The sequence below is a fragment of the Catharus ustulatus genome, chromosome 2 (assembly GCF_009819885.2).
Source record: "Catharus ustulatus isolate bCatUst1 chromosome 2, bCatUst1.pri.v2, whole genome shotgun sequence".
Lineage (NCBI taxonomy): Eukaryota > Metazoa > Chordata > Aves > Passeriformes > Turdidae > Catharus > Catharus ustulatus.
In genome coordinates this window covers 10,959,742-10,975,482 of record NC_046222.1, presented here as the reverse complement: position 1 = coordinate 10,975,482, position 15,741 = coordinate 10,959,742, and the positions used below count along the sequence as shown (strand labels likewise).

General features: G+C 39.4%; 1 protein-coding gene across 2 annotated transcripts in view; it reads left to right on the top strand.

Moving 5' to 3' along the window:
* Positions 1-15,741, top strand: part of LOC116992504 (SAM domain-containing protein SAMSN-1-like) — a 73,272-nt gene that overhangs the window by 9,141 nt on the left and 48,390 nt on the right. The window contains exons 4-8 of one of the 2 annotated variants that reach the window (XM_033052200.2): positions 1,161-1,247; positions 4,973-5,040; positions 8,486-8,554; positions 11,264-11,387; positions 12,551-12,927. In XM_033052200.2, coding sequence (XP_032908091.2) covers positions 1,161-1,247; positions 4,973-5,040; positions 8,486-8,554; positions 11,264-11,387; positions 12,551-12,927 — 725 coding nt within the window. The remainder of the gene's footprint in view (positions 1-1,160; positions 1,248-4,972; positions 5,041-8,485; positions 8,555-11,263; positions 11,388-12,550; positions 12,928-15,741) is intronic. The other variant, XM_033052201.1, reaches the window with a different exon arrangement.

The window sequence follows — 15,741 nt, the reverse complement described above, 5'->3', positions numbered from 1 at the left end:
GAAGGAAATTCAGGGGTTTTGTTAAACCCATCCTGACACTGTGTATTGTTATCTACACTTGTGTTTCAATGGGTTCTATCTTGTAAATACTCCATAGGAAAAAATCATCAACTTCTTAAAAGAAAAATTTCCTGGATTTTTTTTTTTTTTCAGTGAGAGCTTCCTGTTATCATGCTTTCATTTATTCTTTGGAGTTTTGGTTTAGTTGTTGTATCTAGTCCTTGCTGAGTATAAAGGGTATTGTATGTAGCTGTAATGATATGGCTTTATTTCACAATGTGTCTCAGATAGATGAAAGCTCCCCTGTGTTAATGCCTCACTCTGCAGCCCTGCACTGGGAGCACTTTCATGCAGGACATTGTCATTTCGTCCACAGCAAACAGGCTGTAATGAATTCCCAGCAGCTGACAGGATCAACAAGAGCTTTCACAAAGAAAAAAAATTCTGAGTGAAACCTAGCATTAAATAATACTAAACAAAACGAAACCAAACAAACCCAGAAAGCACAAACTCCAAATAGTTGTCTGTGTGTTGTGAAGCATGAGCACTTTGAAATTCACTGAGGGAGCAGGAGAATGGCCATGTCTTTCTCAAAGCCAGCCTAGTTCAGCCATCCAGACTGAGACAGTCCAATCCTTGGAGTCCATGGGGCATCACTGTGAGCATCTTTGATGCTATTCCTTGCAAATGCACCAGTTTGGTAATGGTGGACTTAAACAATAACAATAACAATAATTATTAGTATTAGTATTATTAATAGTATTAGTATTATTAATAGTAATAGTAATAGCATTAGTATTATACAATTCCTGGAAGCAAAACAAAGGCAGATATTCTATGGGATGCTAGGTCTTAAATCCAGGGTTAAGAAAGCCATCATCCTGACTATGTGTTAACAATGTTAAATGAGGTATTAGACAACAGCAAAAGATGATAAAACTTGAAGTCTGTCCATACTAAATATTATCCATGCATCCATCCATCTATCCATCCATCAAAATTTCTATATTTCAAAATCATCAGTTCATTTCCATGTCTGAGCAGATGCTCCAGTGTCTGCAAGCTTGTTTGATTTGCTGATGCTATCTTTTGTAGAATTTCCTGTTATTTCACAGGTTTGCTGTGAATTCAGGTGACTCCTCTCTGTGCTTTTACTTTAGACAGGAAAAATGTGAATGGCACAATTTGGCAGGGTTCCAGGAAGCCGGAGAATGATTCCTACATAAGAAGGCACTGCCAGCTTGAAGGTAATTGCTAAACAGATTTCAGCTGATTTTGCATTTTCAGCAAAGTATTTAAAAAGGAAAATTTCTCATAATCCAGCTAAATAATTTTTCAGGTCTTTTAGAGGTTTATTTTGTCCCCAAGAGGGGTAAAAGTAGTTAAAATAAAGCTTACCTTAAAACTGGAAAGCTAAGGACATACTTTACGGGTAATTCACTCTGTAGTCCATAGGAGACTTTCCCTACAGTAAATTGGCACAGTTGTGCTGTGTAGGGCTTGCCAGCCACAGTAATCTGTGTTTTCTGGATGTTTAACACAGCTCCAGATATCCAACAGGGAAAGGATGCAGCTCTTCTCAGAAGAAACTTTTTGTGGCAGGTGCAAAAGAGAGTTGGCAAAATTTTAGGTGCAAGTACTTTGATTCTCTTTCTAAACCTGTTCTGATGAACTTCATTAAAACAACCTTACAGCTAATGCATGGGAAGTTGCTTATGACACTGCTTAAGAGTGTACCAATGTAAATTTATTAAAACAACATTGAGTATTTACAAGTGAGCCATCACCTGACCTATTTAAATACAAACTGGACTTTAAAAATCAAAATGCTTTGAAAATCTGCTTGATGTTGCTTCCAGGAATGGCATTTATATTTGTACTTTTCAAAGTTGATAGATCTCTTAGTGTTGCTTAATCAGACCAAACCAGACAAGGCTCAGCAGAAGGAGAAACTAAGATATGTGAGATTAATGTGGAAGTATGTCTTGTTCTCAATTTAAACCAAAAAATGTGGGAATATCTCCTGCACAAATGGTCTAGAGATCATCCATTGATAGGAGATTCCACTATTATCTGGATGTGTCAAAGAAAGCAAAGGACAGGGCACCAACTTTCCTCCTGAATTTCGTTCAGTTCACCACTTGAAGTTAAACACTGAGATGTTTGGAAATAGATCTGGAATTGCAATATATATTGCATTTGCCCATCTATGGGGAAATTTGGTTTCTTGAACCAGAAATAAGAGATGACAGGAAGATTTAGAGGAATTCTTGTACTGAATTAGCAAGGGGAAAAGCAACCTTCAGTAAGTATCCTTGGCTTGCAAGGAAGAGGTTCTAATGATAGGTGAAAGAAATACTGGGTATTCCTCTCCTGACAAGTCTTACTTTTAACCAAAACCATTTTGGAATGATTCTTTCAATGACATTCCAGAGGTTACTGGATTGGAAGTGGGGAGAGGCTGAATGAGAAAGCAGAACTTTTTGACCTTCCTCCAAAGTCTTTTCTACTCCAGGCATTTTTTACCCTTTTAAATATCCAAAGCATGCAAAAGAAGCAGTGCACATTTTAAAAGCTGACAAGTGTTGTAATTGAAGGGCAGGGGCCCAGAGGGAACAGGAAGCAAAGCTGGCAGCTAAATAAAAATCTCCCTTTCCCCTACTGCAGTAAAATTACTTCAAGGGAAGTCCCCTTCACACAGCAGTGAAAACCTTTGCAAGGAGATTCACAGTGTATCACTATTGATCAAGATAATTCGTCACTATTGATCAAACTTTTCTCTTAGCAGAGATAATCCTTCAAGGGCTGCAAGTCTATTGCACAAAATGAATTTCTGTTATATTTAAAAAAGCCATCTATGGTGGTCACCATAGACTTCTCTGCTTCTGAGCTGTATCCACAGAACTGTCTCAAATCTCACTGAAATAATTGCAGAGACATCCACAGACCCTGGAAGCCTTTGGATGAAGCCCTTGATGACAGCATGTGAATTGTTACATCTACAAACCCAAATTTTCCAGGATGACAACACAGTGAACACGTATTTATCCCACAGACACCATAGTGGAAACACCTCCCTTTGCTCACAAGGCCAAACCCAAATCATCAGCCTGACATTTCCCAGCCTTAAAGCATCATTGTTGAAAAGTTTGACTGTGGAAGTCACACTCATTGGGCTTCCATGAAGGATTATGGAGACAAACAGGAAAGAACTGGCACCTCTCAGAGCCAGTGGATGTAACTCTCCACTGGTGCTAATCCATTCCACAGGAGGGTGGCTGGTACCTTTGCCAGACAAGGAAGACAAGAGCACTGCAGCTCTATTTGAAGTTCATTTATATTTTTTGCATGTTTTTGTTGTTGGTTGTTGTTGTTGTTTGGGGGTTTTTTTACACAAATACCTTATTCCATTATTCACTGGGCTGGAGAGGAAGATGTAAGAGCACTGTGGGTGCAGGTTATTACAGCTAACAAAAACTAAGGTTGGTGGGACCACTGAGGTTTGCTTTACTAACTTGCTGTTTTAATTTGGGTTTGAACAATATTAAGTCAAAAGCAGTGTCACTGCATGTAGTCTTTCAGATTAAGGGAATTATGTTTCCCCACAACTGTTTGTGATTCAGCTGCAAACAGCTACTCAATAATTGTATTTTGGATTAGACTGTAAGAGGACTTTGGGGCAAAGAGATGAACACTGCAAGATTTAATTTCCAGATTAGGCTCAGAGAGCATAGGGATGAAGAGTACAGAGATGCCTGCAGGAGATGAAAACAAGTTATCCTGAGGACCAGAAAGAACCCAGTGATGTTAATTTGGTGTTGCATGAGCACTGCTTAACATGAGTTGTGGTGCTCCTGGAAGTCCAGCTAGCTATATAATGAAATAAACCACCAGACTGTCAGACACCAGGCCCTCAGAGACTTCAGGGAGATTGGTAGGTGCTTAAGACAAAATCTGGGCCTGGATCTTTGAATATAAATTTTAATGATCACCTTCAGATACTTTTTCCATGTGATAGCTAAGGAATCAAAGTCAGTCAGAATTATTCCCTGAATTACTCTTTCTTTTCCTGTTAATTGTAGGGAATACTATGCAATCAGTCTCGCCTGCCTACAGTTAGTTTTTGGGGATCTATATTTTAAATAAGCTGTCCTTTTGCAAACAGGAGAACCACTGATGCTGTAAGGTATTCCACAGAAGCAATAAAGATGCCAAATTAGGATTAATGAGAAAAAAAAACCCTACAAATTCCTACTGTTTTCTAGTGACTTTAGAAAATGTGATGTGATTGGCAGATATTTTTCTTCAATTTTTTTTTTCTCCCTGCAAAATATCTGAGTGATCCTGATATCAGTTCTGATGGAATCTAATCACTAGGGCTGTCCTACAGTTGTACAGTACTGGGTGTTTTCCCTTAAGGTTGGGAGCAAAAGTAGATCTTTCAAAGAAAGCTTGCTTAAAATAATTTTTTCAGACTTGTTTGACCTTTTATTGCTCATTGTAGTGAAGGTTAATACTCTTCTCATCCAAACATTCATTTATTACAAGAGATGGGAGGACATTCATCCTTTGAAAACAATTTCTGATCTAATCTAAACTAAACAGATTTCAGTTGAAAAGATCATTTTTGCCCTTCATTTTTCATATGAATATTCTGGACTTTGCTGCTGTAAATTAGCAGGGCAAGAGGAAAGTCACAGGGGGGGTCTGGGTTAGTAAACTGAGTACTGAGTACAGAAGAAGAAATAAGCACAAATGAGTTTTCTTTCTGTGAGTCAGTTTGCCAATTTGTTCTGCAGTCTCACTTCAAAGCAGTTTAGGATAAAATGTATGCTTAAATGATATAAGATTAACTTCAGAGAGTCAAAATGTCAGCTCAAAACATCAAGTGCAATTCAAATGATTTTCCTCGTAAAAACATAAAGCAGGACATTTTAAAGCATGTTTTCTCTTTTTTGGTCATAATTCACAGAAGATAATATTATTGCTGATGGAATACATTTGCTCCAAGGAAAGAAGATAGAAGAAACAACATGTCAGGTGAAACAACTACTCCTTTGTTTTTTCAGAATCTCAATTTTCATTCAAATAAAATTCCATTTCTTGTTTCCATTCAGCATTTGCCTAGCCTAAACTTCATACTCAGTATGCCTCTGTGTTTTAGAAGCTGATTTTAAAAGAAGACTCTGGTGACTTCCAAAGTTGTTCATAATTTTTCTTATGCAGGCCATATGGATTTCATTGCCTAGAAAATCTTTTCCTTCCCTGAGTGAATACATTTCTGCTAAATTGATGTACTAGAGCTGTGTCTGGCAGGATCTGTAATAAGTGTTTAGATCTGTCTTGCATGATCCATATTGGCATATGTATCCTAATGCTCTCTGAATTTCTATAAACTTATACCACATCTCTTCTTCCTAAATCTGTATTAGTCATCCCACTGGCACGAGGAATTAATGAATTCTGACCCCTGGGCTTGCATAATCTAGCAACAACATAAAAGTAGGTGATAACCCATTAGCTGGTGAACAGCAGAGGTGAGGAGAAAGACTTGTAGCTCTGGAATTGGAATAAATGGTGTTTGGGTTTTATTTCACTTCCAGTCCAATGTTTTCTCTGATAATGTTTGATTTCAGTTCCAATCTGCGGCAAACCAGTTTAGCTCTGCTGATTTCACAGGACACAACAGTTTACCCAGTTTGGGACTAAAAATGTGTAACACACCTGTATATATGTGTGTGTTCTAAATTAGGAATTACTGCAACAAAATTCTTTAGAAGCTGAAAATCTATTAAATTTTCTTTTGCAGAAAAGTTTTAAATCCAAGGTGAGGATTAAACTTTAGAAAAAGCTCTGAGCTGAGTTTCCTCTGTTGTTTCTATACAATGTCAGAATTCGTTTTAGATGTTTAGGTTAAAATCAAGAAAAAAAAAAGTATATTCATCACCCTTAAGGCATCTGAGATAAGACAGAGAACTGTGAAGACCCAATGCTTAGGCAGCTCCAGTGTAGGTCAAAGTCAGGGTAAAAAAAGAGTCAAATGATCTGCACATTGTGGGACAGATAATAATATTGGAAACTGGTGCCTGCAAAGTCAGTGTGTCCCAGGTGTCTCCTGCTTTCCCCCAGGGTTTATCTGTCTCTGCACTGCTAGCTTGTTCCCATGATTATCTCCTCTCCCAGCTGACAAAAGAGTACCAGAGGAGGAAGGAAAGAAGGAAAGAACTCTTTTTCTTTTGCATCTCTCATTCTCTGATTTCTTTTCTCTCATTTCCAAGCATTGTGGAGAAAGATTATGCTTTGATTTCCTACAGTAGTTCTTCCCTCAGTGGGAGGGATCTCTGGTTCTGCCCCTATTCTGCCATGACAGCTTTTGGACTGGCTCCTGGTAAAGATCCCAGAGGTCATTCCTCATGACAGGCTATGGAGGGAAAAAGGAAATAAGGCCTATGTTTGCTTTTGGTATCAGTTCCCATAAAATCCCTTAAAACTTTTCCCCATGAACCATTTGCCCCATTTTAGAAGCAAAGTCCTTTTTTTGACTTCTCAAAGCATTTGAAGCTGCTTTTTTCAGGTGAAGGATGAACTATGGGTACTTGTGTTCCTCCAAACTTTGGTATCAGTTTAAGAGCTATTGCACTTGCTTTTAAAAAAAATCAGGTTTAATGTCATTATTTTGAATTTTAGTGATTGCTGCCTCTTGTTTTCATTATCATCTATGCAACATTGATAGAATTCTCTTTTAAGCCTCCAAAACAGTCTGATTATCTCTGCATTCATTTGCTGCACTACATTACACACACAAACAAGGAAATGCTGAGAGAACAGCATTATGGGGGAAGCTTTTTCTGCAAAATCAGCACAAATGAGTGTCCTTATGAAGCGCCTGTCTGCTGATGCACACAGCATGGGGAGCAGACAGGAGGAATTAGAAGTTATGCAATTGCACAACTGCAGCCTCAGGATCACAAAACTGGGTGGGATAGCTCACACAGCTGAGCTGTCCCAGAAAGCCCAGGGAATTACAGGCTGCTGCTCCCAGGAATGTGATGGAGCAAAGGGCACAAACTGAGATACAGGAAATTTCACTTAACATGAAGAAAGCACTCTTCCACTGTAAGAGGTGGTCAGACACTGATGAAACTTCCTGGAGGGGACATGAGAAGTTCATCTTTGGAGACATTCCTGGCAGGAGATGGACCTGTGCTGCTTGCTCTGGTGACCAGTTCTGAGCAGGGAGCTAAACTAGACAATCCCCAAAAGTGCATTCCTACCTCAGCCAGTCTCCTGGATTTTGTGATTCTGTGTGCCATGGAAGAGGCAAATTTACAAATTTACAAGCAGGAGTAAGTAGCACAGGTGAACACCTTAGATTTTTTTTCCGTCTTGTTGAAGGAAAAAGAAATAGGGAAAAGAGAAAGTGAATAAGTTTCCCTTAGTGCTTCACAAAAGCTTTAATCCTTCTCCATTTCCTAAATTGACATTCATTCATCCCATTCCTTCTGTAACTGCTGGAAAATGGTGCTTGAAACAGAAGTACAGGTTGAGAGATATAGCATGAGCACCACTGCAACAATTGTACCTTACCATAAAAAGTGCCTTTACTTTCTGCATTTATTTTTCATACCTTTGTTCTTATTTACTCATGTCTAGCAGGGCTCCCCTGATGGCTCGAAGCCTTTGTAGCATATTGGGAAGGACATAAAATATCAAGTAACGCAGTCTTTGGGCTAATACATTTTCAGAAATGTTTCATGCCTCATTTCTCACGTAAATTCTTAGGTTGCATTCAGCCTTCAACGTGCCATTCATATTCATGAAGGAAAAAGGCCAGTGTTCATCACTTTCCTGCTGAGCTGTAGGCACTGGCAGGCTTGCCCCTGGGGACTGCAGCAGTGCCCCAAGGAAGGTGCATTCCTCTGGTGTTCCTCTCCTGAGGACACAGTGACCAACAAATGGCTGATGGGCAGATGATGGAAGTGTGAATAGTCTTCTTTTAGTTCTGAGGATTGTCCCATTTTCTGCACATGGATAATCTAGTTCAAACTCATACCCCTGGTGCTCAACATCCCAGGAAAAATGAGGTGAACTAAGCAAAACTCGTTTTAGAACTGCACCAGTGATGCTCCTCAGATGGGGGAAGTTTTCTCTGGCTTTCCTGTTCATTGAGCATGAAAAGCCAAGATCTAGGATGAGATCCAAGGATCCCATTCTATAATGCACAGCTCTGCCATGGTACCATTTTCACTGTGATGTCTCCAAGACATTACTGAGTCCCAAATTATTGAGGAAATCAAGACAGCTCAATACCAAAATAATTTCAATGTGTGGCTGTTTGTGAAAGTCAGTCTTTTACATTCATATCCACACAGTACCAGCCTGAAAAACTGCTGAGCTCTTTTCTATGTTTAATTACATGGTGCTATATATGCTTATTCATCTTATATAAATTAAATTTTTTTATTTTACTTTTCTTACTATCTAGGTGATAAACTATGAGCAATGGATCCCACCACGAGTTCACAATCCAGGTGTGCCTGGTAACAGTGAAATGGTAAGTTGCCATGAAAATTGTTTATTTTTTCACCAACCGCTGGGAAGAACAGGCTGGTTTTTCCTGTGCTATATGCTCCTTCTCCAAAAGCTGAAAGATCTTTATTCACACCCAAGTAATTAATCATGATATCTCTTAGTCTTCTGTAGAATATCTTATTATTGCTTTGCTATTAATCATTATATTTCTTTATCATTTATAGAATATTGTATTATTGCTGTGATTCCCAGGAAATAATCTGCCTATTATCCTAGGCTGCTTAGTTTTACTCTGTACTCATTTTAAACTAGTTGGAGTACCAGACCAACATCATGGGAATATTTAAAGGTCAGATATATATGGGCAGGAGCACATGAAAAAAGTCTGCACAGTGCTTCTCTATTCGCTGGCTGACCATGGCTATAATGACATTTTTAACAGAAAATTTATCCAAATTTGGTGCATTTCACAGAACTCTTTAAAGCAGAGTAAGAACTTGTCTATCATCACATACTATTTTAATATTAATTATGTGCAGCCATGTTATTACTGAAACTTTCCAAACATTTTTATGGTACCATAACAATTATCACTGTGGACACAGTAAACACACACTAATTTTTGTCTATTCTCTGAATTTAAGTGCATTGGTAGCCATGATTAAATCATTGCACTTCTTTGGGAAAGGCAAAGCAGTTGAAGAAAAATCACAGAGATTAGACTGTGCCATGACTAAATTCTTTATGCTGAGAAGTGACATGCTGTGCAAGTAGTTTTATTGAAATTAATGCAGTTACACCCAGGAAAGAGAGTGCTCAACAGGGCTGAGATTGCAGGAATCTGACCAGCAGTGTTTTACACTTAGCTTCCAAATTGCTGTATTTCTGTCACCAGGTTAATCCTCATAATATCTCACTGTGCAAAGGTTTCTAAGGTGTTTAAAATACCTTTGAATAAACTGGAAAGAGTTTATCAGACACAATTTAGGTCTTTCTTCTGTAATGCATTTTAGAAGTGCATTTTTAAAATGTATATTATTTTGTGCTTAAGTATTCCTGCACACTTCATGCAAATTATTTGCAACTAAAGGGCAGCCTGTGATTTATTTTTTTACACAATTCATTTTGATTTGTGATGTGACATGATTTTTCATCACTAAAACCCATTAAGCAGGGAAATCAATAATATTCTTGGTTCTTATTCATGCAGGAATTCTGTCCTTATAGATAGCTTTGCTTATAGAATGGGGCAAAGCACAGATCACCTGATTGTCAGGTTTCTACATTAAAGAATGTTTGGATAGGCAGACAAAATTCCACATTTAGATGCTTAGGTAAGCCAAAATAAAATACTGTAAATTTGGAAGCTATCTCACCACCAGCTGATACTGATTGAGCTTTTTTTTTCTCCATGAGAGTTACTGCATTTATTATTTAAGCACTTATGACTTTTCCCTAACAATAGACTCTATGAAATGAGTGCTTTTAAGGAAAAGAGGATTAGAGTTTGCCATTAATGAAATTATCTGAATAGATTATCTTCCATTTATCTTGATGTCTCCATGATGGAAACCCCAGATCATAAATCAAAGTCATCATGTTGCTTTTGTGTCGTTACTTATAAGTGAACAAATTATTATTGCTACAAGAGATCTAATATGAGAGCAGTATTAGCATTTTAAACCACTGTGATTTATTTTGCAAAGACATCTCACAACGAGAGACTGAAAAATTGCACCTCAGTTTCTCTCGCTAGCTAAGGTAAAAATGCATCCCTGCTCTCTGAATTTGGAAGAGGAAAGAAATCTGCGCACAGGTGAAGGACAGGAAAAGCTCAGCAGAAGTGTTGGTGCTGGTGAGCTGGGGGCACACTGTGTCCTATGGGGGTCTACCTGTGCTCACATCCTCTCTGTTGGGCACCAACCAGTAGCTGCAGATCACCAGCTGAACTTGTGGAAAGTGTCTTTGGTTTTAATTTCCCCTGTAACAAGTTCAGTTTGTGGCACTTTGAGACTGATGTGCAGCTTTCAGGGATAGCTGCAAAATTCCCTGCAGAACAAAGACACAAATGAAGCCATGGCTTACAAGAGACACTGGAGACAGGAAAAGGTGCCAGCTCTCTGGCTTCCTGCTCTGCTCCTGTGGTTGATTCCCAGTTTCCAGAACATGCAGCAGGCTGCTGAGAACGAGGGAGTCTAAACCCAAGTGCTATCCACTCTGGGAACTTTTACATTATTGTGATTAAAGGAGGAGGACTCCTAGGGTCCTGTCCTTAAGGAAAGAAACCAACATAGGCTCCATCAGCATCACTGTGATTTTTATCACCCATGAAGGTAGCCCTGAAAGGTGTATCTAGACACTTAATAACTATGGTAATATTTTACGTAACTAAGCTTATTTTATAATAACAGTTCCTGAAAGAATTAGGCAGTTTCAGATTTTTTCAGGTGTGGGTATATGTTTAATTCACTGAGGTATTCAAGGAAAGTGATATGTAAACAACAATATGAACACCAGCCTAAGCTTGATGTTTCTTGTGAGTTGCCTTTTCCCCCTTTTAACCTATTAATCTGAAGCAAGGAAAAACCTGACTTTCAAAGCATTATCAATGATCAGATCTTAGAATCCTACACTTTGTCATTCTCAAGATAAACACCATGTTACTCTTAGTTTTTATTTTTAGGGTTTGAATGATTTTAATACCTTTTTTTTTTTTTTTTTTTTTTGTCAGGGTACAGAACCAGACAACAAAGCTGAGTCCAGGGGAACATTAAAAAGATTGCAGAAATTGGTCCGAACGAAGAAAACAAGTACACAGAGCTTGGAAGATGTCAAGCACGTTCTGGTTCCCCTCAGTAAGTACAGCATCACATCAGCATTCTCTCCAACATTCACCACCCACAATTCTGAACCCCCAATGGAGATGTTAGTGTGACACCACTGACTTCCTCATGGTGTGAAAACCCGTTTCCTGTGACACTAGTGGAGTTTTGTAACAGCACATCTCACAATGGGGATTCTGGATAAACAGAATTGTATAACAGCGGGGCCTCCGTGCTGGGCACACTTTGGGTTCCCTGGTTTTGCATCACATTTCGGGTCAGAAAGGCAAAGTTCACAAATAGGAATATAATTTCCAGTGCTAATCCGTGGGTCAGCAGCATCTGAGAGTGCAGGAAGGTCTGAGGTGTGATAAGCAAGTCGGTCTGTCATCTGTGTAATTCTTACACCTGGCTGTAGACGCAGGAATTCTGAACTGATCCTGGCCTCAGCTGATTTTCTGGAGTCTCCTGTAGATCTCTGGTCTGACTGTGCAGCAGTTCTTCCTCTGAACTTGTTTTGCCAACATTATTATAGCAATGACACATTGGTTACAATGCACTTGTTTATATGATTATTTATAATCCAGTATTAGCAAAACGAGTTTAAACTCTCTGCTGAACGACTGCTCCAGCCAAATCACTGCTTGGGCTCAAACACATGAGGAAATAGGGATTTTAGCAACTACTTTGTAACTAAAAGGGATGGGAGAGCAATAGTCCAGAAAGCTTCCTGAACTTTTCCAGCTCAACTCATGCCCTCTGAAACTACCAGCAATATGACATTCAGTTAGCAAATTTTCATGGGCAGAACTAACAAAATTTTCCACACCTTTGAGGGAACAGGATGAATATACCACATGGAGAATAAATCTCACTTTTGGCTCAGATGCCTGACCCAGTACAAAATCCTTTCCATCTCCCTAATTATCATAAATATTTGGTTTTGATTTTGTTGGAGGTTTGTTTGGTTCTTTTTTCTTTTTGTCTGTTTGGTTTTGAGGTTTTTGAGGTTTTTTTGTTGATTTGTTTTTTGGTGAGGATTTTTGGGGAGGTTTTTTGTGGTTAATTGTTTAAGAGTCCTTGGCTTTTTCATTATATAGAGTGAAAGACAGCTATTAAATTAAAAATAAAAAAAAAAGTGTGCTACTTTCTTTATGAATTGCAACATACTCTAACAAGTATTTGCATTTTTAAAGATACCTTAGAAGATGCTTATCTCTCTGAAGAGGATGAAGAAGCGCTGACTTCTTGCATGAAGCTGACAAAAGCTCAGGAGAAGAAGACGTGGAGAGATAGCACAAGGAGAAAAGAAGAGACTGAGACCAGGACGGATTTTATTTCTGCGTCTCTGGGCCGCTCTTACACTTCCAGATTTAATAACTTAGGAACTATTTCAATCCATTCTGAAACAGAGTTTCACTTGTGGAGTGACTGGAAGCCGTTTCCTGACAACCAGCTCTGTCCTTGTGATTTTTTAATTTCAAAAATAGAAGAATGGGAAAACTGTACTTGCTCTTCTCACCAGCCACATCTTACATACTCCCTAACTGATATGGATCTACAGTACTCCTGGGTAAGTGGAAGTGGCTGCTTTTGTGCTGATATGCATAAAATTTGGAAACTTTTTGCAATGATTCAGCATTAAAGAGATGCTGTCATCTTCCATGTGGTTATGAAATGCAATAAACCAAATTTAGATTCCAGGTAAATGGATGTGAGTGCATTGCTCAGGCTAACACCAGGGGTTTGTATAGCCCTAGGTAGTTCATTTTTAACCATGCAGACATCAGCAGCTTAGAGATGGAAGGCTCTAGGCTATTCAGTTTCTCATCAGCACACTCATGGTTTTTTTTGGTTTTTTCATCTGTACTATACTCATCCTTCCAGGCTTAGAAAACTTTCTGAAAGTCTGGGCTAAGTCAGTAAGGGACAATGAAGCCAATGGACTTGGAGCAGGCTCCTGGAGGTCACTGCAATACTAGTAAAGGACACTAGAGTTATTTAGGCAAATGTCAGAAGTCGCAGAGGTATTTGTGTTTCTGTCTTCTTGGTCAGCTCAGCTGGCAAAGCCTATTTTTGCAATTACCTGTGTGACAGCAAGATTCTAGGGACAGAAACAAAGAAGCAGAGTTTAATCTTGGTCTGAAATTATCTGCCTTGGATAGATCTGTCCAGAAGGCTTTTGTATTTTAATTACTGGCTTTTTAAAAAGAGGGATATTCCAAACTAGAAGAACAAAACCAAGGGAAACTCTTTGTGGTGAGATATACAAAATAGAGACCCTGGCTTTAGAACAAGGCTTTTCTCCCTCTCCTCACTGGGCACAGCAGGTCTTCTGGCACTCCACAGAGTGGTGAGCACATGGAGGGTGACTGGTAGAGAGAAGTACATCAGAGAAGCAGTAAAAAGTAGCCACTTTCCCCTTTATGCCTGTTCCCTTTACAGTGCTCCAGGGACAGAGCTGTCTCTCACTGTGAAATAAGACCAGCTCCCAGGAAAGTGCACCTAAAGCACAGGAGGTGAGACACCTGCTGAAATCTGAGCCAGCTGAGTGTTCAAATGGAGACCAGAGCAAGAGCAGCCTTAGACCAGAGAGTGTCCTGCTGAGAGCAGCATGGTCTGTGACATGTGCCAATATAGCATTAGAAAGGTAATAGGTGTGGGTCTGTACAGCAGCCACATTTCTGAATTCAGGGAGGAGTAATTCAGTTCCTTTGCAATGACACAGTAGCTGACATACCAGGCAGGACCTGAAATGTGGGATTTATCTAGCTGTAGATCTTCCTGGGATTTAATGTAGAAAACAGAGTGTAAATCTTTGAGTTGGCAGGAATGGGCTGGGAGCTGAGAACAAAAGCTGGGGTGTGGCAGGGGAGTGCCCCTGCATGCCAGGAAATAGGGCACTCTGCAGAAAGTGAGTTGTGTCAGGGATGCTGGGCTCCATCCTATGCCTGGCTCCTTTATGCAAGCAGCTCTCAGCATCCCAAGTGAAGTCTGAAGTCCCAGGTAAAAACAGTAATAGAGATGTCAGTCAGATGTATGAGAACATAAGTGTCAATTCAAATAATTTTATTTCATTTTGTCACGAACAGGCTGCTAACGTTCCCTACCCTGGTGAGATTTGTCCTACCCATGTTACCATTAAGTGCCAGCAAGGGGTTTAGTGCTTTTTTCCCCCCAAATTGTTTATTTTGCCATCTGCCTTCCTGACAGGCTCTCTGACTTTAATGTATCTCTGTGGGCTTAGTGTCTTTAGATTTAGATTACAGCCAATGGCAAGACATCTCATTCTTTGCATCTTCATTCTACCAGCTGGGTCAACTGAAGTTTACAAAGGCTGGATTTTCATTTTTGCTGTTTAAGGATCAAAAAGCGGACACTGGTGGTTTACTGTGAGAGGATCAGAGGGGGTGGTGCAGATGTTCTTTCTGATGTCGGTTTACTTATTAGAGTAAAACCAATATATTCCATAATACTCTTCCCTGTTCTGTGAGAAAGAAGGTATGGTTTCATTTTCTTGACTTGGTAACTCCTCTGTTGTCTCTGCTGGACCAAGGTGTGCAAGAAATACCTGGAGATGAACTATCAAAATGCTTATTGGTATGTCCTGAATAGAGACCAAACTGGTAGATGCAAGACAAAGATCCAAGACTCTGCTTTTCCATCAGCAAACTGCTGCTGATCTGGCCTGGGGGACAGACAAATACCTAGATCAGACAAATAAATATTATCCAGATGTATCTCAGCAACGCACGCAAAGCTGATCAGGCTGGCCTTTATTAAAGCTTGAATGGTAGATAGTAAATTAAGTAGTGCTCTCCTGTAATCACATGGAAAGACATGAATCTCCATGACAGATTGCTGTTTAGAGAGACAAAATATGAGTAATCCTAATTCCCTTCCTCCAATTTCTTTCCTTGACACTTTTCTTCCCTTGACTCCCTTTCTTCAGCATGAGCAGTTTACACAGCCCCCTGACGGTGCTTCACATTGCCAGTTTCTGCCACCCAAACCAGTGAAAAGGCTGATGGAGGTCATCTAGGAACTGTGAGAACAGACTCCAAAAACCATATCCATCTTCAGCTCCCACAGGCTCCTCCAGCTTTTCTCCCTTCAGCCTACCCCAGTTAAGCCTTCATTAACCACCCACATGAGCTGGACAACCTCTGGCACAGGAATATTGCAGACCACTCACGTTCCACCCATCCTGCCATGGTGCCACCATTAGATTCTTTGTGCAGAGTTAACCACAGATTTTTTTTTTATTATTTTTTTGTAATATGTATATATTTTTATCATTTAACTTCTTAAAATATAATTAGTGGTTGGTCAAAATTTTGCTAAGAGCAACATAAAGAATTGCTTTTTTTGGTGAGTCAAGCTTGCC